Raw genomic sequence first — 27,030 nt, 5'->3', positions numbered from 1 at the left:
AAGTTGAAAGAAGCAATTTAAAAAGCGTTGCTGGTCTTTCTGATCCCGAGTCAAAGGCACATCTATTGGCTTCACTCTCTCCTTCAGGTGACAGCTTCCCTAAGCTTCCCCAGGAGTGGATGCAGGAGAGGGTGCAGGCCAGGTAGGAGCAGGGACGCTTCAGAGCGTATCAGAATGCTGGTCCTGCATCCCCAGGGTTGGGGCTGGGATAACCCACCTGGGAACCACCCTCTTAGGCCAAAGTGAGAGCCCAGCCTAAGGCCAGGGACATCTCCCTCCTCACTGGCTCCAGAAGTTGGTGGCCTCCACAATGCTGATATCCTTCCATGAGGTCCATGTCCTCCCATTACGTCCATGATGCCCATGATGTCCCTGGCCTCCTTGCTGCCTATAGCTCCCATGGTATCTATGGTGTCTATAGCTCCATGGTATCTATGGCCCCCATGATGTCCATGACCCCCTGTGATGTACAAGGCCTCAGTGACTCTCATGGCCCCTGTAATGTTGATGATGTTCATGATATCCAAGGCCCTATGAGACCCCCAGACCCCCAGTGATACCAAGGGATCCCCCTCAAAGGTGGCCTCTGCTCCCAGCCCACCACTTGCTGAGTGCACTGTCCTTACAGACCTCTCAGGTCAGGCCCTGTGTGAGCTGGCTGGACAGAGGAGTGGGTGCAGAAGTTAGTCACCAGGGTTTGGGCTGGGGAGGGCAGAGGGAACCCAGGGGACCCACTCATCTCAAGGCTGGCCTCAGGCCTTGGTCTTACTTCTCTGAACTGTGCTAGAGCTGTCTCCCCAGGCCTGGGTGCTGAGGAACATCAACCTTTGATCCTGGTGAATGGTGTCCTGGAGGGAGGGGGACTGGTTTGCACACATCGCTCATAACAAGTCAAACTGTGGATACTATTATCCCATTTTATAGATGAGGAAACTGAGGCCCAGAGGATGGCAGAGCTAATGGGTGGAGGAGAGGACTTGAAAGCCTGGAGGTCAGGCCAGAGCTCTCTCACATGATTGCTGTGAGGGGGCAGCTCCCCCCTGGTGCAGGCCAGGGACACAGGATGGGTCACAAGGCTCAGGACTTGGTCACAATAGGGGCCATCACCAAAACTCAGGCTGCAGAGAGTTGCTGTGTCAGGCCCAGGGGCTGCCTCCTAGGGAGGTGCCTGAGAGCTGAAAGAGAGGAGAGGAGGAAGATTGGCAGGCTGTGGTGTGCCCAAAATCCCTTGAGACTCTTGGCCTTGGCTCAGGGCCTGCACGAGAACAAGGCAAATCCAGGCAACTGGAGGATTAAAAGTGCCAGGGAGGACATGAGTCCAATGCTGTGATGTGATGATCAGGAGCAGAGAAAAGCCCAGACCTGTGGGCACTTTGCAAAGTTCTGCACGTGATTGTCCATTTAGTTCTATCTCACAGGTGGGACCTGAGACAGAGGGGATGCTTGACTTAAGGTCACACAGCTGGTACAGCGGGAGGATGGGAGAGCCTTCTAACGTGGAACTCAGCTCTCAATCCATCAGGGTGCAGGAAGGGCACACAGTCACTGCCTCACCTCACTGCCTGCATTTATTGTCAAGGATGCTGAGAAAATGGAGATTTGAAAGTGCAGAGATGGACGGAAGCGAGAGGGAGCCGTAAGAAAGAAAGAGAGAAACATGGGAGTAGGAAGACAGAGAGAACCTGAGAGAAAGGAAGGGAGGAAGGAAAAGGCAGGGAGTGGGGGAAGGTGAGGCCACCTCTTGCCCCCACTGGCTCTTGTGCCTGGTTTGGTTGCCCCTTGAAGTCACTGCCCACCTCCCCCTGACTTGGCTCAGGTGCATGCTGGCTCTGATCTCCAGAGAGGGAGCCGGCCACTTAGTGACTGAGTGGGAAGGGGAGTCTAACGCAGTTATGGCCTGAGTGACTCTTGCAGCTGCTCCTGTGACATTCCTTGGCCTGGGGTCTGCCCTCTCCCCTGTGCCCTTGGATCCTAGTGCCCAGCTCCCGACTGGGGTGGCAGTTCCTCCTTCAATACAGCACATACCATCACTAAGGCCAGCAATGGTGGTGTCGCCCTGGGTCATCCCCTGAGACGGGTACGCCTCTGGCGTGAGGCCCAACTTCACAGCGGTCAGTAGTGGGTCCTAACAGCTGCCCTCCCTCCCTTGGGCTCTGGTTCAGCTGGCTGCTAACCCCTGAGCTGTGGTGAGGGGCAGGAAGCAATTACTGCCACTCGTCTACCTGTGGTATCCACCCTTGGCCCTGTGTATCTAAAAGACAATCGGACTGAGAATTTCAGAAGCTCTTTTCCTGTTTAAAAGCATCAGCCATAATTGCAAATGACAGCATTTATTTTTCTGCCTTTTTTCTTGTGTTGCCCAGCAATTGCTTCTAAAACACATGCTGATTAGAGTGGATTCAGGTAAGCGTTTCCTCCCCTCCACACTGGGCTCCCGACAGCCTAGCCAGGGATGGAAAGAGGCAGCAGGCTGAGAGGGGTTCCAGGAACCATGCAGGCCCGTGGTCATGGGAACACCAAAGTGGGTGAGATGCTCACTCTTCACCTCGAAATTGGGGCATCAGGTGAAACGATTAAGGCAGTGTGAGTTAGTTTTTAGGCAGCATCGCAAATTGTGCCACTAAATGTGTGCCTTCTCTTTTGGTCTGCTGTCTGACAGCAGCCAGAGAACTCCTAGCACTCACCACATCCTCAGAACTCATCCCTGGGAGTGGCTGTCACAGCTGGTTTATAAGTTAAGTTTTGTCTATCCACTAGGAATTTATGGGGTATCAATAATAGACATAGTTTTATCCCTCCCATCAGTAGATCAGACCCAAACAGCTGCTGCCTTGCTCAGAAGCTAGATGTTGTCTGGACAGTAACTCTGCGATGATCTTGGCCTTCTCCCTGGAGTTGTTCCCTCATGGTCACAACCGAACTCCCCACAGCTTCAGGTATCACATCTGTGTGCAGACCAGGGAGAAACAGGGAGAAGACCAACAGCCACAACTGTTCCCCGACCGGAGCAGAAGTTCTGCATTTCTCCAGCAGACTGCCCTTTAAATCTTAGGGTCACCCCTTACTGCAAGGGAGGCTCGGAAATATGCAACAGAACTGGCCCAGTCACCTGTCACCTGGACTGAAGATGCTGTCCCTGGGGCAGAGATTGCCACCCAGTATTCATTCTTTCCCTCTTGATTTTTTAACTGAACCCCCAAATTTTAACTGGATTACCCCCAAATAGATACCACCTCTTCCTGTCTTCTTAACAGCCAGATGAGACTGAGTTCCAAACCATCATCTCAACTCACTGGAGTTTTGTTCACAAGAAAGAAGGGAACCGTGGCTGTTCGGGAGGTGTCAGGGCAGTGAGTCCACTGCCCTCGTGTCTGCTCTGTGGAGTGAAATATCATTTCATAGCTTGCTCCTTGGCTGATTCATCACATGGAGCTGCTTCTCCTCTTCAGACAGAAACTTCTCACCATCTTCAGGCTTTCTCTTCTGCGTGGTTGGGTCTCCCTCTAAGAAGGGGCCCCCTGGGATATGGCATCCTGTGGGATGGACAGGGCTAGACAGGGTGAGACATGTTTTAGATTTTAGCAATGGATCATTACTCACATTGGAGAAGGAAATGGCAACCCACGTCAGTACTCTTGCCTGGGAAATCCCGTGAACGGATGAGCCTAGTGGGCTACAGTCCATGAGGTTGCAGAGTCGGACACGACTGAGTGACTTCACTTTCACTTTCACTTTATTACTCACATACACCAAGAAAGCACCATCTTGGAGGTCCAGACTGATGTGTTTCGAGGACTATACAGGCTGACCATCACGAATATCAAGTCTAGAACACTGCTATCCCCAAGAAAGCTTCCTCAGGCCCCTATGAAGTCAAGCCCTCTCTCTCCACTACAGTGGCTACCCCGTCCTCATCAGCTTTGCCTGTTCTGAATCAACAAATAAATGGATTAATTTATTACGTGTCTGGCTCCTTTCACTCACAAAATGTTTCTGAGATTCATCAGGGCTGTTCATGTATCAGCAGCCCATCCCTCTTCCCTCTTGAGCCCACCCCAATGTGGGGGCACCCAGCATGTTTTCACATTCACCTGCAGACAGTCATCAAGGTGGCCCTTGTTTGCAGCTGTTATGAATGAAACTACTCTTAGTGCAGTGTGTAAGGACTTGTGTAAGCATGTTTTCACTTCTCTTGGCCAAACAGAGAGGAATCTCTTGTGTATATTTATAAAAAACCACCAGACCATTTTCAAAGTGGCTGTACTATTTCTTAACAGCAAAACATGAGTCCCAGTTGCTCCCTGCCTCCCTAACACTGGTTATTTTCTATCTTTTAAATTTTTAGATGTTAAAATGATTGGTGGAGGTACTTCTTCAATGACACTTAGCACACTTTCAGGGGCCCAGCCATTCGTATATCATCTTTTGTGAAGTGTCTGTTAAAGTCTTTGGCACATTTAAAATTTTAGGTTATTCATCTTTTCAGCCTTGATTTTTAAAGGAGTTCTTTACACACTATGACCACATGTGATTTTTTCAAATACAGGTATTTTTTCCAAATCTATGTCTTGTCTATTATTTTCTTAGTCATGTCATTTGATAAGCAGAAGTTTTCAATAAAGTCCAATCTACCAGATTTTATTCAGATAAGTAAATTCAGATAAAACAATTTTATAGTTTTTGATTAGGTATTTTTTTTAGCATCCTGTCCTAGAGGCCCCTTTACCCCCAAGGTCAGCATACCAGTTCATTGCCTCTGAGCTCCAAATACCCTTGGACATTTTTCCTTCCTGGTGAGCAAAATGTCAGGCTCCCCTAGTTCAGAGCACTGGAAGGGTGGAAAGAGGATGGAGCTCTGATACCTGGGGGTCTGAGGTGCGGGATTCAGGATACTTGGTGCCCATGCACCCCAAAAGACATTCCTGTGACCTTGCAGCCCTACCCTGGTGGTTACCTTCCCAAGGCCTCTAGATTCAGATTCCCCACTCTCGGCCTCCAGCTCCTTTTTGATGCCCCGAATTTGCTACGCACCCAGGCCACTGGGCACAGCGCCTGTGCTGTGGTGGTTGCAGACCAGCCTGGCCCACACAGGCCAGCAGATTTCCCTGCCAATGAGTGGGTTCAGGCATGCCTTCTCCATTCGGGTCCAGCTCCCTCCAAGCTGACCTCCTCAAGTGCCCTCCCTCAGCCCTGGGGTTTCCTAGGACTTTCTTTTAGGTCTCATCAGTGCTTACTGATTGGGCCTATTAGACATCCTGTTCAGGTCACTGTGTGGTCCCTACCATCTGATTGGACACAGATTAATATAGTCACAGAGATACTCTCCAAGGTCTGTGATCAATGAGACATGAGATCCATCAGTATAGACACAGGTAATTGCTTTTTAACCACTTAATTATTTTTAAGTTTGCAGTTTAGCAGTGTTAAATGATTTCACCTTGTTGTACAAAAGATCTAGAACTTTTTCATCATTCCAAACAGAAACCATCCCCATTAAACACTAATTCTCCATTCTCTTTCCCCTAGTCCCTGGCACCCCACATTCCACTTTTTGCTTTTATAATTTGATAACTGTAGGTGTTTTATACAAGTGGAATTGTACAGTATGTGTCCTTTTATGACCAGCTTATTTCAGTTAGCACAATGTCCTCAAGGTTCAACTATGTGTCACGTGTCAAAATTTCCTTCTTTTTTAAACTGAATTGTATTACCAGTGTCCAGAGCAGGAAGGACTCTGGACCCAGGCTCAGATTCGGAGCTGGCAGTCCCTGAGTGCAGTGTGGCTGTGGGGGCCTCCCTGGGAGCCCGTCATCAGTCACTCTGCTTCTGGGGCGTCCGTGGAGCACGTCCAATCTGGCCTGCTTCTCCTCTGGCACTCAGAGGACTTTCCTGCCACCCAAACAGCAGATGGTCAGGAAATGAAGACTCACTCCAATATCAACCAGAGGAAAATCTAATTCAATTGGCAAAACATAGAGTCAGAAAAGCATGTGGCTTAACACATGTCATCTTGTTAGGTGGCGTTGGCTTTCAGAGACTAAGGACCCATGACCAACAGCTGGGCCGGGGCTGGGATAGGGCAGTGGAATTTCGTGGTTTTCTCTGTGTCAGCTTCCCTCCCAGGTTCACAGGCCTGGGTTCATTTCTACTCCACTCCCATCGTACATGTGTGACTGGGTTGGATCCTCAACTGGGATACCTGTAATCAGCCAAATGCTAATCAGGTACTTTATATGATGTGCCATTCAGGGCAAGTGCAACTGTGATGACACAAACCCCAAAATATCCGTTACTTAAGCAAGAAAGACACTCTTTCTTCTTACATAGAAGACGCCCTAAGGCAAGCAGGATGGGGCTGGTGGGGCAGTTCCATGCCATCAGAAGCCCAGGTTCCTCCTAATTTCCTGTCCTGCTGTTCTTAATATGTAGTCTCCACCTTGTGGCCCAAGATGGCTGCTTGAATTCCAGCCATTCTGCTTGCATCCAGCTAGCAGGAAGGAGAAAGAGAGAAATGCATCCTGCATTCTAAGGCTTTTTTTTTTTTTTTTTTTTTTGGCCACGCTGTGCAGCTTGCAGGATCTTAGTTCCCTGACCAGCAGTGAGAGCACCGAGTCCTAATTTCTGGACCACCAGGGAACTCTCTAAGACACTTCTTAGAAGTTTCTGCACACTTCCACTCACATCTACGGTCAGAACTTAGCCACGTGGCTATACCTAAATGGAAGGGAAGCAGGGAGATGTACCTCTGTTCCAGGCATCCATGTTCCTAACTGAAAGTTGAGGGTTTCTGTGATAGAGGAAGAGAATGGATGATGGAGAGTACTTAGCCATCTCTGTTACACACATCTAATTCTGATAAGTTCTAATCATTAAGTTTAAATCATTTATATGTATACATTTGTTGTTGTTAAGTAGGCTGATCACACCGTATGAAATTAAAAACAGTGTGTTGAAAACTCTTCCTCTCGCTCCTGCCCCCCTCTTGCTCCTGCACTATTTCTTTACTTTTCTATCAGGTGATGAGGCCTCCTGGCCAGCTCTTGGGGACTTGGATGCTCCATGGGCAATGGCTTCCACTCACAGGAGCAGTGAGAATTCTAACATCTCCCTCCCAGGGTTTCTTTTTTTTTTTTTTCCAGGGTTTCTTCAGCAATCAGGGGGTCCTGGGGTCCTGGCCTGTACTTTCCTATGGCATTAAGTCTGCGTAGTCTGTCCTTGCTGAGTTGGCCAGTGTTCAGCTGGTGTCTGTGTGACGAGGCGTCCTCACTAATGCTTGTTGAGTGAATAAATGAAGGGTCAGCTTGTCCCTGTAGCTCCATCTCCCAGGTGGCGCTAGTGGTAAAGAACACACTTGCAGATGCAGAGGACGCAAGAGATGCTGGTTTGATCCCTGCATCAGGAAGGTCCCCTGGAGGAGGGCATGGCAATTCGCTCCAGAACTCTTGCCTGGAAAATCCCATGGACAGAGGAGCCTGGCAGGTTACAGTCCATCTCAAAGAGTTGAACACGACTGAAGTGACTTAGCATGCAGCAGCTCCATCAGTAACTCCAGACCTTGGGCACTTACTGCACTTACCCAAGCCTCAGCTTCCACCCCTGTTAGAAAGGGAACTGACATCCTCACCTCACAGTGTAGCAGGCAGAGTACAAAGAGAGACGGCCAGGGGTCGGCTGTGTCTGGGATTGGGAAACAGCAATGTTTTCCTCTTTCTTTCTTCCCAGAGAAAGACGGTTGCCTTGAGAACAGATGGTGCTTTGTCAAATGTAACATCGATGTCCCTGGAGCCTGATTGCGCCTCCCTGCCGGAGTTGTGCACCCGGCCTGAATGGCCAAGCACCACCAGGGGGCGCAGCACACCAGAGTCTGAGAAGGGACCTGCTGTCCAGGAGACTGAGCCGAGAGAGAGGGCCCAGGCCTTGGCCTGAGGAGAGTGGGGAGTTTAGTCAAAGATTTTGTTGGGTACAGACACCTTAGGGGGAAAATGGATCAAATTCATCAAAATTAAACACTTTTGGAATCAAAGGACACCATCAAAGTAGTGAAAAGACCATCCACAGAATGGGAGAAAATACTGGCAAGCCACAGATCTCACAAAGATCCAGTATCCAGAATATGTAGAGATGTCATAAAAGTCAACCGCAAAAAGACAAACAACACAATTCAAGAACTGGTAAAGGCCTTGAAAAGACATTTCTCCCAAGAAGATATATAAATGGCCAATAAACACGTAAAAAGATGCTCAACATCACAACTGTTAATCAAAACCACCATGAGGTACCCCCTCACACCCACTGGGGTGGATAGAATAGAAAAACACAGAAATTAAGTGTTGGTGAGGATACAGAGAAATTGGAGCTCTCATACACTGCTAGTGGAAAAGTAAAATGAAATGGCCACTGTGGAAAACAGTTTGGTGGTTCCTCAAACAGTGAACATAGAATTACCTTATGATCCAGCAAGGCCACTTAGGTATATACAAAAACATGTACATGATTGTTCATAATGTACACGTTTGTTCATAATGGTCAAATTGTTCATAATGGTCAAAAAACAGAAATAACTCAAGTGTGCACGATTGGATGATGGATTAAACAAAATGGAGTGTATTCAAACAATGGAATATTAATTGGCTATAGGAGGGTGAAGTGGTGGTACATGCTACAATGTGAATGAACCTTGAAAACATGCTGAGTGCAGGAAGCCAGACACAACAGGTCACATATGTTATGATTCTATTCATATGAAATGTCCTGAATAGGCAGATTCAGAGTCAGACTCATGGCTGTCAGGGTGCGGGGGCCCTGAGTGGCAGCTGATTGCCTGTTGGGTACAGGATCTATTTTTGGTTTTCTTCTTTCCCAAATTTTATTAAAGAAAAAGCAACGGTGGTTGATTTCTAGAACATAGTCAAATTTCAGGGAGTTTTCCATTGAAAATGTAGCATTTGCTTCCATATATATGCCAGTCTGTACTAGGTAGGGGCGATGCTAGAATTCTAATTTTAGATGAACTTTCTAATATTCATCTTCCACCCAGGCTGTAGTCTGTCTTTGGATCAGCAGTAATCATCTGAACTGTCACTATGGCTGCATTAATTCTTGTCTGCAGCTCTCTGAGCTCTTCTATATGCACCAAGTGCAGAATTTGAGCAGCTTCATTAAGAACCTCAGCTCCTGTGTTAAAACCAAGGATACGCTTGTCTTAAGCAGCAGGCAAGCCCTCTTCTGTTGGGTTTGTGTTAGCAACTGCATGCCGTGTCAGGGTTCCTGGACCAAAATGTTAATTGCTTGAAGCACTGCCAGGTAATCACCATGGGTTGACTCTGAAAGGTAGCCTGGGCCAGGACACCAGCCCTAAAATTAGGATTATTTATGTCCAAATTGATCACGGTCTCTGCATTTTTAGTTGTGTTGTCAGTATTTTTTGCATTATCAGTTACCAAGTAGTTGTATTTTTCAGCATTATCTCCATATTCAAGTGTAACAGCTAAACCAAGGATCCAGTCAAGTGCTTCTTGTCCATCTAGACTCTTGAAAGAACAGTGAACATCTCTGAGATACTTTTCAAAGAACTTGGGCTGGTCACTGTCGTGGATTACCTCTGTCTTCAGTCTTACAGTGTCTGATTTTCTGGTCTTCAAGGCAAAAATCAAGTTTCTAAATTTTGTTTTTTCTGTTCAGTTGAAGAGGTAGGTTGTGGCAGAGAAAGGCCATCATGCTTCCTGCTTCAGCTGGGAGGGCCAGGTCTTCTTTTGTGATGATGAGAACATTCTGGATTTAGTGATGATGATTGCTTAAGTCTGTGAATGTGCTAACAACCCCTGAATTGTACAGTTTAAAAGGGGGATTTTTATGGCATGCAAATTATGTCTCAATTAAAAAAAAAAAGGTTTTCTTGGTCAGAGTGAAATGTAGTGGCTGAGTATTGGTCGTGTCTGTGCAGCTCTGGCCTCTCCCATCCTGCCCCCTGGGGGCAGGGGAGGCAGGCAACCCGGGGGGAGGGGGGCAGTTTCCAGACAATTTCAGCTTCCTGTCAAATTCATATCCTCATTCATTTCACCCTGTGATTCTGTGATTCTTTCTCTAGGGCACAGTTGGAAGATGTGACGGAAAACTGCAGTGTGGCAGACAGAAGCACAGCTGGGGACCAGGTTGTACGGGTGGGGTGGGGATATTCACTGTCCCTGGGGCCCTGCGTGGCTGTCCCAGGGCAGTTACAGCCCGGGAGCTTCAGGTCTGTGGTCCGTCTGGGCATCTTGAAGGCCATGTGCTCCCATCCTGGAGAGATGTCTGCAGAGCTGGCTGACACCCCTCAGGTCCTGGGGAGGGGCTTCCTGTACCAGCTGGGGGCTGGACCAGACGATGTTGAGTTTCTGTGTTATTCACAACATGCATACGTTTAAAAAAGAGCTCCAAAGTTACAAACAGTACCTCAGAGTAGACGAATTTGTTTAACTAACAAATAAACACTGTTTTACAATTGGCTTCCCTATTTACTCAGATGGTAAAGAATCTGTCTCCTGTGCAGGAGACCCCGGTTCATTCCCTGGGTTGGGAAGATCCCCTGGAGAAGAGGATGATGACCCACTCCAGTATTCTTGCCTGGAAAATCCCATGGACAGAGGAGCCTGTGGGCTACAGTCCATGGGGTCACAGAGAGTCGGACATGACTGAGCGACTTTTCACTTTCAGCTACTATCAGCTGTGAAGGAACCGCTGAAAGGCATCCTTGTCATGACTTCAGAATTTTGCCTAGTTGCCTGTGATGACATCTTACCTCTGGTACCTGCGGTGAGGTTAGGGTGAAATCAGACAGAGGCAGCACCTCCCCACCCTGAGAAACCCAGGTCAGCAGAGTGTTCATCACGAGCTGACCGTGAGTGCGTGCTGAACATCATGGTGTGCTTCTAAAAGTGCAGAGCCAAGAAAAGTGCCAGAATAGCGTAGGGTCTGGGAGCTCCAGGTGTTGCGGATGCAGGACAAGCTATCTTCGCCTCTATTATTATGGTCTCCATCCTGCAGGTCAACAAGGAGATCTCAGAGAGTTCAGCAGATCTGTCCAGGGTTTCCCAGCTGACCATATGGGGGCAACTTTCTAGTTTATCCTTAGCAGATTGTGATCCTGTCTTTTTGCCCATTCATCTTTCCTCCCTTCCCGCCCTCCTTTCTTCCACCTTCTCCCTTCCCTCCTTCTCTGTGTCCCTACCTTCTTCCCTCCTTCCCTTATTTCCATCCTCCAATCTTTTGAGCAGAGACTCCCGCGTTCATTCTCTCATCTGCCTGTCCTCCTCTCCTTGCAAGTGAGGAAAGCAAGGCTGGAGAGTGGCATCACCACCTGTTTAAGGCCACTGAACCTCCTGGCTGCCTCCACCTGTGTCTGCAGGGCCTCACGCCATTTGTGTTAAATCCTTGGGCAAGAAGGTGAGGGTGTGAGGCTGCAGGCTCGGTCCTCCCAGGGAAACTACTGACCCTGTCCTCGGGCCCCCGTGAATGAATGCTGGTGCTTTATGAACAGAGGTACCCGTGCAGCCCTGGGTCATGCTGGCCCTTCCCGAGGTGCCACTCTGAGAACACCCTGGACTCCAGTTAGCACTGCCCACCCACCCTTGCTCCATGTGGTATGGGGGGCACTGGCCTCTACCGCCAGAGTCAGGCATGGGCTGCAAGCAGGTGTGGGGACCCCAGGGTCAGGGGTCTGGCTGGCAGGGACCAGGCACGCACTAATGGATCAGCCTCCACCCCAGCCGTGGCACAGGCAAAGTGGGCCCTGGGAACGGAGATGCTGATCCAGCCCAGCATCATCTGGAGAAGGATGGAGAGCTCAGGGCATGCGCCCTCAGCTGCCTAGAGCTGCAGTGACCACTCTTCCTGTGCCTGGGCCTAGGCTGCCCACTGGAAGCACTGCAGATGTCTGCTCTGTCACCCTGACAGTGACCTTGTTGGTTGGCAGATAGGAAACTGAGGCCCAGGGAATGAGCTTATTGCAGCTCCCCCCAGCCTAAGCATCTCTCCCTCAGGCTGGTGTGGCCTAGGGTGGCCAAGGGTCTGGACTTGAGTCCAAGACACACTTCTGATGGCCACCATAGAGGCCTTCATCTTGAGGCTAAAGGCCTTGCTCCATACGGAGCCCAGAGGAGTGAGATGGGTCAGTTAGCACAGACTCATCTCCAACTAGCTCAGGCCCTGCTGGGGCGAGGGGGCTGCCAGAACCTGAGGAGCAGGGGCTCTGGGCTGTGATCTGAGTGCCTGTTGCAGAGAAGCAGATGCTCCGATGGTGGCCCCACATCAGGCAGGGCTGTGGGCCCCTCAGGGACCTCAACCCTCTGAGGAGGGGAATTCTGAGCCTAGGGTTGACAGAGGAGATGGAACTAGTCACCCAGAAGCTGAGCGAAGGTGGTCTGGAGGTCAGCAGGGCAGGGAGACATCAGCCTCTATGAGGACAGTTTGAAGGAAAGAAAGCAGGTTTGAACCCATGGGCAGAGGCTGAGCTCACAACTGACGGAAGACATGGAAATTAAATCCTCGGGGAGATACAGCATTTCTCCTAATGCAAAAGTCAATTAATGTGCTCTGTGGGCAAGCCTACAACACTGGTGGGAGTGTAAATTGGTTCAACCTCTCCTGAGAACAGCTTGCCAAAATCTGTCACAATTACGAACGCATGAACTTCTGACCGAGCAGCTGGTTCAGGGCTGGCCAAGCAGGTGAGTGCATGGTACAAGCTGTGGGTCAGCCATGACTGCCATTTGAAAATACTAGAAAAGCATTAAAACAAAAAATGGAATTCACTCAGATAGAAATACAAGTGAAAGTGAAAGTCGCTCAGCTGTGTCCGACTCTTTGCGACCCCATGGACTATAGAGTCCAAGGAATTCTCCAGGCCAGAATACTAGAGTGGGTAGCTGTTCCCTTCTCCAGGGGACCTTCCCAACCTGGGGATCAAACCCAGGTCTCCCACACTGCAGCCGGATTCTTCACCAGCTGAGTCACCAGGGAAGCCCAGATAGAAATAGCCACTGCTGACATCTGGTGTATTTTCTTTGAGATTATTCCTTTACTGGCTGTTTTTAACAATTGTTCTTTGAGCTTCCAGAATACATCAAGCTTTCTTGTGCCAGGAATCCAGTGTGGAGTGTATCAGTCCACATTGCTGCAGTAACAAATTATCACAAACTCCTTGGTTTAGGATAACGAAGGGTTACCCAGGCCTCCCCCTGGAACCTTGTCATTTCCAATCTTTTAGTATGTATAGTAACTCTGAGATAAACTACTCTAGGTCTGAAATCTTTGCTTTCCTCAGGGTAGATGCCAAAAGTGAATCAAAGTAAGAAATAAGTGTGAGGCTTTTCCAAGCTGCTTTCCTGAAAGGCTGGGACTGACGACTTGCTCACAGCTTGCCTGTCTGCTCCTCTCTGCCAGCACCGGGCCTTATTATTAAACCAGGACTGCTAATCTCCACATGAAGATGCCAGTTTGTTTTACTTGCCTTCTGACAGTTCCTGGTGAGAGAAAACTGTGATTCTATACATTCTGAAACTTTCTGTGCTTGTTGGCATGACTTTCATCCTCTTTTCTTTGGGGAATTTGGCTTTTTTCGGCTAATACTGAACCCGTATTGACTCGTGAATTTTTGTATATTAATGATAACTCTCCTTGCCCTTTATATCTGCTGTGAATCGTTTTCCTCAAGAGAATGGCTGCCTTTAGGTCTTGTTTCTTAATATTTAAAAATTTGGTCAATTTTATCTTTCCTTTTAAAATCTCTGATTTCTCCTCCCTGCCCTGCCCCCTTTTGCTCTTGTGTCTGGAAGGCCCTTCCACAACCCCAATACACACATGCAAACACACACATCTAATAAATGATCACTTAAAGCCCCCTCCAGCAAGAGACAGGGCCTCTTTTGACCCTGGAGGCCTGGTTCTATAGCCTGATCACCGCGTTCTCTTGGGCAGCTCCCTTTTCCTCTTTGAACCTTGGTGTCTCCTCCTGTTAAAAGCCCTACTTTGCCCTTGCTGGTGTCTGTGTTGGCCTCTGCCCCTCAGCTTCAGAACCAAGGCACCCTGCCCCCACCCCTCCCACCACTCACATCCTCACAGACAGACCAGAACCGTGTCAAGCCCCACGCAGCACACCATACCCCACCTCCTTACCCCATGGCATCTAGGGCTTGGCTCCTGCCTGGATGTCCCTGGGATGCTCATGTAGACATCGCCCCAGGGCCGGAGGCTGCCTGCGGTATCCTACTAATGCCAGTTATATTTCAGGTCTTTATTCAAAGTGGAGTATGATTCTGGTTGTTGGTGCCCAGTTATCTTGTAAAATGGCAATTCTGTCTCTAAGACCAATAAGTGTTGGAGTCACTGCTGTGGTTTATTGATCAGTGACTTCATTCCTGGATGTGTAGTTCACATGAAATCTTCTAGAAAAACATGTTGCAGCTCAATGGCCTCAGAGGTTGTGACCCATTCCCTTGGCACATGTGGAGGAGCCAAGATGGCAGAGGAGTAGGACGGGGAGACCACTTTCTCTCCTACAAATTCATCAAAAGAATAACTGAACGCAGAGCAAACTTCACAAAACTACTTCTGATCGCTAGCTGAGGTCATCAGGCGCCCAGAAAAGCAGCCCATTGTCTTCAAAAGGAGGTAGGACAAAATATAAAAGATAAACAGTGAGACAAAAGAGCTAAGGACGGAGATCCGTCCTGGGAAGGGAGTCTTAATACAGGACGTTTCCAGACACCGGGAAACCCTCGCACTGGCGGGCCTGGGGGAAGTCTTTGAATCTCGGAGGGCAACCTGACTGGGAGGGAAACAATAAATAAAACCCACAGATTACGAGCCTAAAAGCAACTCCCAGCAGAAAAGTATCCCAGACACCCGCATCCGCCACCAGCAAGTGGGGGCGGCAAGGAGAGGAGCGGCCGGCATTGCTTGGGGTAGGGTCCGGGCCTGAGTGCCCTGAGGACAATCGGAGGGAGCTTTTGTGAGTTGCCTTGGCAGGTGTGTGCCGAGTGTTGAGCCTAGGAGGGTGGCATTAATATTTAATGAGCACCTACTGTGTGCCAGGTTGTTTAGGACCCTCCCATTCACCCTTGCATGGTTTGATGAGGTGAGCCATTCAGCAGATGAGCAAATTGAAGCCACAAGTATAAGAAGAATGCATGGAGCTCCCTGGGGGTTGGTGTAGACATTCAAAGAGGAGCCATGCCTCCTTCCCCAAGGTCAAGGTCAGGGTGTAAGTGGGATGCTTCCTACTTATTTTGGAACAAGCCCTCTTCCCATATCCAGTCTTTGGACCTATGGGGGACATGTGCCAAGTCTGGCACATCAGAACATCCCAGCCCCATCCCCAGGTGTGGGTCAGGGATGAACACGTGACCTCTCAGCTAAGACATCCATCTCCAAGGCTTTTCCTAGAAGCTGTGGAGGGAAACGCTGGGAATGTCAATTTGGACCTACTGGTGGGCATGGGTGCCTCCTCCAGAAAGAGTCAGACTGTACATGAAGCCAACAGAGAAGGAAGCATAGCTGAAAGACAGGCAGTGCCTCCTCTTATGATGTGGTCATTTTCCAAAGTGTGCACTAGGCCTGGCCACCAGTGAATCCATCTGGGCAGCAGGATGAAGCAGAGGCAGTGGACAGTATGCAAGGCTGGCATGAGCCATCAGGACTAGAATTCGGGGCCTCACTGCGATGAGACCTCTCTAGAGGGCTCGACAGATGTTTGGTGATGATATATTATATCACCCAGACACCTCTTCATTCTGAATGAACAGGCATTCCCAGGGGCAGGTATTGAAATTTGAACTGGGTCTGCTGGAAAACCCCAAGTCAAGCAGGCCAAGTTTCCAGCCAGTGGAAAAAGCCTCTTCTGCATCACATGGAGAAGTATGTGGCTCCCCTGAGAGCTCCTGGGGGCTGACGGAGTCCACTGAATGTAAAAAGGAAACTCTGGGTGAATGAGACCCCTGTGAACCATGGTGGCACAGCCCACCTTGGCCACTGGTCAGAACCTGTCCTAGACGGCGGCCTGGCTCTGGTCTGAGGACTCCAGCCAAGGCCTTGTGGCACCTGGCTCTCTATGCTCTTTCTCTCTGCTCTGTCCACACGAGCCCACATGTCTGCCCTCCCTCCTTGCTAGGTCTGTGGTCCTAAGCAAAAGACATCAAACCTCCACATCCCCCTGGGGAAGTGGGGGTTCAATGGCTCTCTTGAATCATGGGCCATTTCTTTCCCCATGTCAGGTCCCACCAGCAAGGAGACAGATGGCAGGGTAGGAGGTGGTCAATGTCCAGGATGGCCACCATGTTTCAGGCCCACTGACCTTCTAGAACCTCTGGGGATTCATTTAGTGATTCTGTCACAACCCCAGGAACTGGGCGCCTGTGACTAACGAGGAAACTGGAGTTCAGAGACATTCATTAATGAATTGAAGTTCATGGCCAACAGATGGTGCCAGGATCTGAATCAGATCCAGGCTTCCAGACCCTTGCTGAATCAGTGCACCACCTTTTCCAAAGACATTGGCCACACATTAAGTGAAGCTGCCTCTTGTCCAAAGTGCAGAAAAACACACAAAAGCAAAACCACCTACTGCTGACATTTTGATATGTTCTCTTCTGGTTTTTCTCGAGTGCATTGTCACTTCAAATTATCTCTAATCACTTCCTGTCTCATTATAAAACTCCAAGAGCATTTAAATGGCTTCGTCATATTTGATTATGTCGGAATAACACAGTTTACTGAGCCATTTTCCAATGGCTGAAAATTTACATTATTCCTAATGCTAATTATAAACAACCCTTCAGTGAACATCTTTATGTGCCACTATCTGCATAGCTGGTCACTTCATTTGTATAAATTCCCCAAAAGGGAATTACTGACTTAAAGGGTATAAACATTTGCTTCCATTCTTGCTCCAACTATGAATTGCTTTCCAGGAAGCTTGTGCTAGCCTGCTCAGTGGATCCATTTGGGCAACAGGATAAGAGAGGCAGTGGGGCCATGGTAAGCAAGGGCTGGCATGAGCCATCAGGACTAATAGAACACAGCCCAGAATTTGGGGTCTTAACTGGGATTTGGTATCTCTAGAGGGCAGTAGGAAGAAGGCGATGGCACCCCACTCCAATACTCTTGCCTGGAAAATCCCATGGACGGAGGAGTCTGGTAGGCTGCAGTCCACAGGGTCATGAAGAGTCAGACATGACTGAGCGACCTCATTTTCACTTTTCACATTTATTCATTGGAGAAGGAAATGGTAACCCACTCCAGTGTTCTTGCCTGGAGAATCCCAGGGACTGGGGAGCCTGGTGGGCTGCCGTCTATGGGGTCGCACAGAGTTGGACACGACTGAAGTGACTTAGCAGCAGCAGCAGCAGAGGGCAGTAGATAGATGTGGCTGGGGTCAAGCTAGAATTGAGGGAGGGTCAGCTCAGTCGGTAAAGAATCTGACTGCAATGCAGGAGACCAGAATTTGATCCTGGGTCAGGAAGGTCCCCTGGACAAGGAAATGGTAATCCATTCCAGTATTCTCGCCTGGAAAATCCCAGGGACAGTGGAGCCTGACAGGCTCCAGTCCATGGGGTTGCACGTGTTGGACATGACTTAGTGACTAAACCACCACCTTTCACTCCTCAGCCTGCCCGTTAAGACAGATCCCTCAAGAGTTGAGAGCTGAGGAGAGAGCTGAGGCCGAGACTGGGCGGAGCATCCATTCAATCCTAGGGCTTAGATACCAGGTGTTGGCAGGCTGATTGAGCACACTGGGGACTCTGCTCCCACTGAAACCCAGACAGCCGTGCATACTCTGAGTATGGACAGAAGGAAGCTGTGGAGCTTGGACAGGTGGCCACCTCAGGGGATGCTCAGCCTCGGGGATCGGGAGTGTGGGAGGGGGCTCTTCTGTGCTCTGGCTGCTCCCTAGGAAGGGAATAGAGCCAGGTGACTGGCTCTGGGGACCAAAAGAAGTCTGATGGAGAGCAATGTATACTCCCTGTTCAGTGGATGGGGACAGGAGCTCCTTCCAATCTGCTGCTGCGAGCAGTTCCTCTGACAGTGCCTTCCTGAAGCCACTGGAGGCTGGGAGAGACGGAGCACAGACTCCCAGCCCCCGTACTGTATGGGGTGGAGCTGGAGGTGGGATGGGTCATGGGCGTGTGACAGAAGAGCCAGCAGAGTTAGAGCTCCAGGGGCCGCATGAACAGAGGTGTTAAGAGACGGTGTGAGAGAGCTGGCATGATGAGGCATGTACCAGCTTGCCGAAGACCAGCCCCTCGAACGAGCAAAGGTCAATGGGCAGGGACTGGCCACAAAGTTCTGAAAAGGCTAGAAGGCAGCAGTTGCAGGCTGAGAGGCAGCTCACAGTGAGGTGTGAGCTGGTTCACCTCCAGGTCTACTGCCTGCAGTCGACAAACTGAGGCAAGACTCTGCCTCTCTAGTGCTTCCGATCTGATAACAGGGCCCTCTCGGACAGTGTGGGGCAAGACAAGAGAATTCCTGCAAACTAAGCTCAGCACTGGGGATCATCATCATTATCATTATTTCAGCAGCATGACTTACTTTAGGCCCCACCACCCACTGGGTTCAGTTACTCAACCCTATTTTCGATGGCTATCAGGTACTCAGGCTATGGCAGAAAGTGAAGAGGAACTAAAGAGCCTCTTGATGAGGGTGAAAAAGAAGAGTGAAAAAGCTGGCTTAAAACTCAACATTCAAAAAATGAAGATCGTTTCATCCGGTCCCATCACTTCATGGCAAACAGATGGGGAAAAATGGAAACAGTGACAGACTTTATTTCCTTGGGCTCCAAAATTCCTGTGGATGGTGAATGAAGCCATGAGATTAGAAGATGCTTGCTTCTTGGAAGGAAAGCCATGGCAAACCTAGGGAATGTATAAAAAGCAAAGACATCATTTTGCCGACAAAGGTTCATATAGTCAAAGCCACGGTTTTTCCAGTAGTCAAGTACAGATGTGAGAGTTGGACCATAAAGAACACTGAACACAGGAGAACTGATGTTTTCAAACTGTGGTGCCGGAGAAGAAACTCTTGAGAGACCCTTGGGGCTTAAACCAGTCTATCCTAAAGGAAAGCAACCCTGAATATTCATTGGAAGGACTGAAGCTGAAACTCTAATACTTTGACCACCTGATGTGAAGAACTGACTCCTTAGAAAAGACCTGGATGCTGGGGAAGATTGACAGCAAAAGAGTAGAGGTCATCAACGAGGTACCATTACATGCCAGTCAGGATGGCTGCTATCCAAAAGTCTACAAGCAATAAATGCTGGAGAGGGTGTGGAGAAAAGGGAACCCTCTTACACTGTTGGTGGGAATGCAAACTAGTACAGCCACTATGGAGAACAGTGTGGAGATTCCTTAAAAAACTGGAAATAGAACTGCCATATGACCCAGCAATCCCACTCCTGGGTATACACACCAAGGAAACCAGATCTGAAAGAGACACATGCACCCCAATGTTCATCGCAGCACTGTTTATAATTGCCAGAACATGGAAACAACCTAGATGCCTGTCAGCAGACGAATGGATAAGAAAGCTGTGGTACATATACACCATGGAATATTACTCAGCCATTAAAAAGAATAGATTTGAATCAGTTCTAATGAGATGGATAAAACTGGAGTCCATTATATAGAGTGAAGTAAACCAAAAAAGTATACTAAAAGTAAGCCAAAAAAGTAAGCCAATACAGTATACTAACGCATATATATGGAATTTAGAAAGATGGTAATAACCCTATATGCAAGACAGAAAAAGAGACACAGATGTATAGAACAGACTTTTGGACTCTATGGGAGAAGGCGAGAGTGGGATGATCTGAGAGAACAGCATTGAAACATGTATATTATCACGTGTGAAACAGATCACCAGTCCAGGTTGGATGCATGAGACAAATGCTCGGGGCTGGTGCACTGGGATGACCCAGAGGGATGGGATGGGGAGGGAGGTGGGAGGGGGGTTCAGGATGGGGAACACATGTAAATCCATGGCTGATCATATCAATGTATGGCAAAAACCACTACAATATTGTAAAGCAATTAGCCTCCAACTAATAAAAATAAATGGAAAAAAAAAAAGAGTAGAGGTCAGCAGAGGATGAGATGGTTGGATGACATCACTGACTCAATGGACATGAGATTGAGCAAACTCGGGGAGATAGTGAAGGACAGGGAAGTCTGGCACACTGCAGTTCCTGGGGTCGCAAAAAGCCAAACATGACTTAGCGACTGAACAACAACAGTGTTACTTGAGACCCCTGGTTCAAATTCCTGGGGCTTTAGGAGAGATGAAAACATGGAAAATAGCCTGTGTTTTCTTCTGCCCATTTCCATATTTCATGATCCATGCAGGTCTCTAGAGCCATGCAGACCTTCTCTTTACAAACCGAAGTCAGTCCTGCTCTGAGACACTAGAAGAGGGCTCATTCAGTGGGTCTCAGGTGGGGGACCCAAGCATCATCCCTTTTGTGCGGCCAGGAGTTGTGCACACTCTGTTTACTTCCATCAAAGACTGAGAATGAAGGGCAGGCTGTGACCAAGGATGATGGTTAGGGTGAATGCACTGCCTCAGCTCCGGAATTTACCACAACTCCTGCCGAGGCTGAAGGCTGGTCTGAAGGTGTGCAGGGTCTGTGCCCACCTAGTAATTCCCCACTGAGACTGATCTGCACTCCCACAGCTCAGGCCACTGAATGGGTAGGAATGATCATTGAATGGTCTTAGCTGTTCTTCTTCAGACTCTTAACCATAAAATGGAAATAAACTGTTTCTAAAAGTTGAATCCAAAAAAAAAAAAAAAAGTGCCTGGGGTCAGGAACTAAGCTGTGCAGTTTGGGAATGGTCCCTGAGGGGAGACTGAGGGTTGACAACATCTCCCACACCTGGAGGCAGGCTCACTTCACAGCAGGGTCATGGGGAGAGGATTTCAAACACTTGCACAGTCAGGATATCTGAAGGCTAAAGCCGTGTTCTTTGGACTGAACCAACAAGGATGTATATATAACGTAGCATCTGGTATGAGCCAAGCTGAGTAAAGTTAAATAACTTTAAGTAACTCACTGCATAGGGGAAAAAAGTTTGAATCGTTATTCAGTTATTTGATGCAAGCCTGCTGAGCATCTCCTGAGTGGACAGCTGCACATGGAAAGATGTGCCTGCTACGGGTGGTGCAGTGGAAGTCATACTTGTTGTTATTCAGCTCCCAAGTCGTGTCCGACTCTCTGTGACCCCATGAACTGTAGTACACCAGGCTTCCCTGTGTACTTCCCTTCCCTTCTGGGAGTTAATGCTGGACAGGGAAGCCTGGAGGGCTGCAGTCCATGGGTCGCAAAGAGTTGGACATGACTGAGCGACTGAACTGAACTGAACTGAGGCTTCCCTGTCTTTCACTAGCTCCCCGAGTTTGCTCAAACTTATGTCCACTGAGTCAGTGATGCCATCTAACTATCTCATCCTCTGTCATCCCCTTCTCCTTCTGCCCTCAATCTTTCCCAGCATCAGGGTCTTTTCTAATGAGCTGGCTCTTTGCATCAGGTGGCCAAAGTATTGGAGCTTCAGCTACAGCATCAGTCCTTCCAATGAATATTCAGGGTTGATATCTTTTAGGATTGACTGGTTTGATCTCTTTGCAGTCCAAAGGACTCTCAAGAGTCTTCTCCAACTCCACAATTTGAAAGCATCAATTCTTCAGCGCTCAGCCTTCTTTATGGTCTAACTCTCACATCCATACATGACTATTGAAAAACCTCAAGGCTCCTGGGCAGTGGATTGGCCCCTGGGTGGCCAGTGGCAACAACGAGGCTGGGAGCAAAAAAAAAAAAAAAAAAAAATCTGCTTCATTGACAACACTAAAGCTTTTGACTGTGTGGATCACAACAAACTGTGGAAAATTTTTAAAGAGGTGGGAATACCCGACCACCTTATCTTCCTCCTGAGAAACCTGTATGCAGAACAAGAAGCAAGAGTTAGTACTGGAGGTGGAACAATGGATTGGTTCAAAATTGGGAAAGGAGTGTGGCAAGGCTGTATATTGTCACCCTGCTTATTTAATTTACATGCAGAGTACATCATACAAAATCCTGGGCTGGATGAATCACAAGCTGGAATCAAGATTGCTGGGAGAAATATCAACAACCTCAGATATGCAGATGGTACCACTTTAATGGCAGAAAGTAAAGAGGAACTCAAAATCCTCTTAATGAAGGTGAAAGAGGAGAGTGAAAAAGTCACACTTGGGTAACAACTTAAAAACCTCAAAGGGTTTTTATTTCTACTTTTTCTATCTCATAAAATTTTAATGAGCACATGTTCTTATTCTCTACAACAGAATAGTTTTAAAATTAATTAATTATATTTTTGGTTGCGCTGGGTCTTCATTGCTACCTGCAGGCTTTGAACGCTCACTCTTTAGTTGCAGTGAGTATGATGAACCTTCCCAGGCCAGGGATCGAACCTATGTCCCCTGCACTGGCAGGCAGATTCTTATCCACTGTTCCACCACAGAAGTCCTCTACAACAGAATATTATTTGACCACAGAAAGGAGTGACGTACTGATATATGCTGCAACACGGATGAAGTGAAACATTATGCTGAATGGAAGAAGCCAGTCACAAGGAACTGTCGTATGATTCCATTTCTATGTGATGGTGCAGTTATTTAGTTGCTAAGTCATGTCTGACTTTTTTGCGGCCCCATGGACTGTAGCCCATCAGGCTCCTCTGTCCATGGGATCTTCCAGGCAAGAACACTGCAGTGGGTTGCCATTTCTGTCTCCAAGGGATCTCCTGATCCAGGGATGGAACTTGTGTCTCTGGCAATTAGCAGACAGATTCTTTACTACTTGAGCCACCAGGAAAGCTCATATGCGATGTTATGAATTAGCAAATCTATAGAGATAGGAAGTAGATCACTGCTAGCCGGGGACTGAGAGAGGGGTAATGTGGAGTGACTGCTAATGGGCATGGGTTTCTTTTGGAGGTGATAAAAATGTTCTGTAATTAGACAGTGGTGATGGCCACACAACTCTGTGAACATAGTAAAAATCACTGACTTATACACTCTAAAAGAGTGAATTTCATGGTAACTAACTTATATCCCAATAAAGTTGTTATTTAAAAAATCAACATATATTTTCTAGTTTGGGAGTAAAAGAAATGTTATATCATCTTACTATAAAAGAAGAAAATGATGCATATAGACTTGCTTGGCCCCCACTGGATGGGAAGACTTCTCCAAGGAACCAGAGCCCCGGAGCCCCAGGCGCCCCATCATTTGCCCTCAGTCACAGGAGGCTCCAGGGCCTCGAAGCCCAAGCTGGGGAGTCCCATATGCCCTGACTCCATCTGCCTGTCCCAGCACCCTTCCTTCAGTCCCTGAGAAGTCTGCCCTTCCTCCATCCCCCCAACTCTGCTCTCCTGGCACAGTCCCCCCATTTGCCCCATCGCCTTATGGGATCTGGCTCTCCACTATTTCACCTGTGCCTGGGGTGGACCCCACATAGTCATCAAGTGAGGGACCACCTCCCCATGCAGTAGGCTGTGGGGGGCACTCAGGGAAGCGACCTGGCTGCACTGGGTCTGACCACTGGACTGACCCCAGGCTGTCTGAGCCCACTTAAAGGCAGGCCCACCCTCAAAAGTACCTCTTGACTGGGCTCCCTGGGGGCAAAGTCAGACCCTGACCTTCCTACCAGTGGGCTGTGCTGGGAACTGGTTGGAGCAGAGGCAGAGGGTAGGCCTTGTCTCCATTCCCCCCTACTTCTGTAAGCATTGTTGAACACCAGCTGTGTACTAACCATTATGTTCATCTCATGGATGAGCAAACTGCAACCTGTCCACTAGCTGCTTAGCTGTGTACTCATGGGTCACGGGTCAGCAGAGAGAGTGAGCTCCCTGTCACAAGAGTCAGGCAAGCAGGGCTGCCCCAACTACCCTTAAGGGCGCAGAGAGCAAGCACAGAGCACTCGGTCAGGGACAGGTTCTCTTCGATCCCCCAGCGTCTAGGTTGCCCCTTCGATGTGCGGGGATTCTTGCTGCCATATTATGTACATCTGCCAGGTGTGGGTGGGCAGCGGTATGCCAGTGATGACATGAATTGCCTGTCATCTCCTCCATCACCGGGCAGGCATGATGCCCACATGCCACCAGCATGTCCTAGGGAGCACGGAGGAAGCCAGACTGGCTTGCATGCGTCTGTCTGGAATATGCTTAGCTTCATTCCTTGATAGGCCTAGGCTCGTCCGTCATGGACAGGCTTGAAACGGATAGGCTTGTAACTCAGGATGTCTTCCAGGACTGATTGAATCTTAATGAAATCGGCAGCCTTTCCAAAAGGCGGACAAACTAGGATGGTCAAGCCGTTTCTGCGGGTAACAGATCTTTCGCGGCCAGCAGTCCGGTGGGGCATTCCAAAGATCCTCAGAGGCCAGCAGTGCCCTCTGGAGGGGGAACAAGAGGGCCGCAGCGGGCCTGCGCGGCCCCGGGGGTTGGCCTGCAGGTGGCCGCGCGCACCCGAGGACAGGTGGGCGTGCCAGGCCCCGCCCCGCCGCGCCGGCCGGGGGCGGGCAGCCGAATGCCCCGCCCTCCTCGCGCGCCGGGTCGGATCCCGTGCCGAGGCGCAGCCGCGCGGAGCCGGAGCAGCACGCGGGAGCGCGGCCCCGGAGCGGGCCGGCCAGAGGGAGTAGCGTCGCGACCTGGTGCCGAGGGTGACCCGGGCCTGGAGCGCGGACCCTGGCCCTGAGAGCTACCCAGACCGAGCGCGGATCCCGGCCCTAAGAGCGGCCTCGCCCGCCCCTGCTGCCGGGCCGCGGGCATGGACGGCGCCCGTTCGCCCTGTGAGTGCAGAGCCCCCCGCCCGCTGCCTTTGTGTGCGCGCCGCGTCGCCGCAGCCCCCTCCCCGCGCGCCCCTCCTGCGCCCCGGGCCGCGTCCTTTGTGGAGCCGCCGCCTGGCCAGTACCTCCTTCTTCCCCAATCTCCTTCACCCCTCCCCAGCCCAGGGTTGAGCAGGGCACGGCGCCCCCACTCCCCCAGCCCGGGCCTCCCGGTCCCATCTTCACCATCTCCACCTCCCAGGGACATCCCAATAGGCCCCTTTCCCCGGGTTGGGCGGGGCACAGGTGTGCTCTCCTCGGCCTCCCGGTCCCCTCTGCAGCCTCCCCCGATCCCCCCCTGAGACAGCCCTTCAGGGCTCCTCCGCGGCCCAGGCCTGAGCAGGGCACGGCCCCCTCCCACCCAACCCAGCCTCCGGGTCGGGTCTGCAGCCACTCCCCACGGACAGCTCGGCAGGTCTCCCCGCGGCCAGGGAGGGCAGGGTGCGGACTCCCGGGCGGTGCTGTTTCATCCCGCGGCCCGGGCAGGTGCGGCGAGGCCCGCACTCACACGGTCCTGTGTGTCCTTGCCCGCAGAGATGGACGACGATGGCGGCCGCCGAAACGCCGCGGGCGCACTGATGGAGGCCGGGCGCGGTGCGGGGCCGGCGGGGATGGCGGAGCCGGCGGCGGTGCCGCGGGTGCGGGCGGCGCGGCCGGGGCCCCAGCGCTTCCTGCGGCGCAGCGTGGTGGAGTCTGATCAGGAGGAGCCGCCGGGCCTGGAGGCTGCCGAGGCGCCGGGCGCGCAGCCCCCGCAGCCGCTGCAGCGCAGGGTGCTGCTGCTCTGCAAGACGCGCCGCCTCATCGCCGAGCGCGCCCGAGGTCGCCCGGCCGCCCCAGCGCCTGCCGCGCCTGCTGCGCCGCCGAGCAACCTTGCCGACCCCGGCCTGGAGCCGGCGGGAGCGCAGGAACCCGGCCCGGACCCCTCGCCCGCTCCCGTGCCCGCCCCCGACGGCGGTCCCCGTGAGGAGGTAGCGGCCACGAGGAAGGAGGACGCGGGGGCTCCCGAGGCCAGGCCGGAGCTCGGGCGCGCACGCCGGGAGGAGCCCGAGGAGGAGGAAGATGATGAGGACGACCTGAAGGCGGTGGCCACCTCCCTGGATGGCCGGTTCCTCAAGTTTGACATTGAGCTTGGCCGCGGCTCCTTCAAGACGGTCTATAAGGGGCTGGATACGGAGACCTGGGTGGAGGTAGCCTGGTGCGAGCTGCAGGTGAGGGATGCGCTGGCCGCAGGTGGGTGGTGGGTGAGTGCAGTTCCGGCATGGCGCCGTGCCTGGCTTAAGCCAACCCTGGCGGCCGCCGTCTGTCTGTCACCCTCTGTGTGGGTGGGTGATTGTGCTGGCGGTCTGTGCGGGGAAGGTTTGGGTGATGGAGGTCGGACCTCCCAGTGTGTGGTGTGTGAGTGTGGCACGATGTGAGCCCATGATGGAGAGTGGGCGCTTGGAGGGCGTGTCTAACACACCCGTGTCTAATAACACCGTGTGTGGTGGTGCTGCTCTTCTGGGCTGGGCTGACACAGGCGGGGGCTTGGCTAACTTGGTGTGGGTGCTTCGGAGCCCTGGGTCCAGGTGGTCACAGGGTGGTTTGGGGGACTCTCGGCTGCTCTTAAATGAACGGCTTCCTGTATCTTGCAGAGTGTAGATGCCCTAGTTGCGGATATCTGAGGGGCTTCCTTTGACCTGGGGTCTGTTTACAGTGAGCCCTGGGGGACAAAACCTGGAGCTGTTGTCACTAGTTAGTTCACGTAATGGATGTGTGAGAAGTCCTAAAGTCAAGTCATGCAAAATGCAGGTGGGGTTTGGTTTGGTTTGGTTTGGTTTTGGTTTTTGTGGATGTAAAGGCTCTGGACATGCATTTTTCATAACCTTGCCCTCCCGCTGGCTGTGTCAGCCCCAGCCCTAGAAGATTATATAAATGGTAATTCAAGCTGCCCTGGGCCAGTCCTGGAAGCTCGGGCCGCGCCTGTCACAGTGGGTGTTTATGGGCCCTCCCTTGTTTGGGGGAACAGCTGTCAGGCACTGGGCTGGCCTATGTGGGAGCTGGCCGTGCGGTGTAAGCCTACCTCAGCACCCTGTAAAGTTATAATAGCTGGGCCTGCCAGTCCTGACGCAGGCTGCCTGCCACACTGCAGGCAGCTTTCTTTT

General features: G+C 50.6%; 1 protein-coding gene and 1 pseudogene across 6 annotated transcripts in view; one reads left to right on the top strand and one right to left on the bottom strand.

Moving 5' to 3' along the window:
• Positions 1-9,022: 9,022 nt before the first annotated feature.
• Positions 9,023-23,768, bottom strand: LOC122710035 (annotated as a pseudogene).
• Positions 23,769-24,653: 885 nt separating this feature from the next.
• WNK2 (WNK lysine deficient protein kinase 2) overlaps positions 24,654-27,030 on the top strand; it is a 144,322-nt gene continuing 141,945 nt past the window's right edge. For 4 of the 6 annotated variants that reach the window (XM_043927675.1, XM_043927674.1, XM_043927673.1 and 1 more), the window contains exons 1-2: positions 24,655-24,853; positions 25,424-26,097. In XM_043927675.1, the coding sequence (XP_043783610.1) occupies positions 25,426-26,097 (672 nt within the window). In that variant the 5' untranslated portion in view covers positions 24,655-24,853; positions 25,424-25,425. Of the gene's footprint in view, positions 24,854-25,423; positions 26,098-27,030 lie in introns of all 6 variants that reach the window. The other 2 variants (XM_043927677.1, XM_043927676.1) reach the window with 1 other exon arrangement.

The sequence above is a fragment of the Cervus elaphus genome, chromosome 16 (assembly GCF_910594005.1).
Source record: "Cervus elaphus chromosome 16, mCerEla1.1, whole genome shotgun sequence".
Lineage (NCBI taxonomy): Eukaryota > Metazoa > Chordata > Mammalia > Artiodactyla > Cervidae > Cervus > Cervus elaphus.
This window is presented reverse-complemented; position numbering and strand designations above follow the sequence as displayed.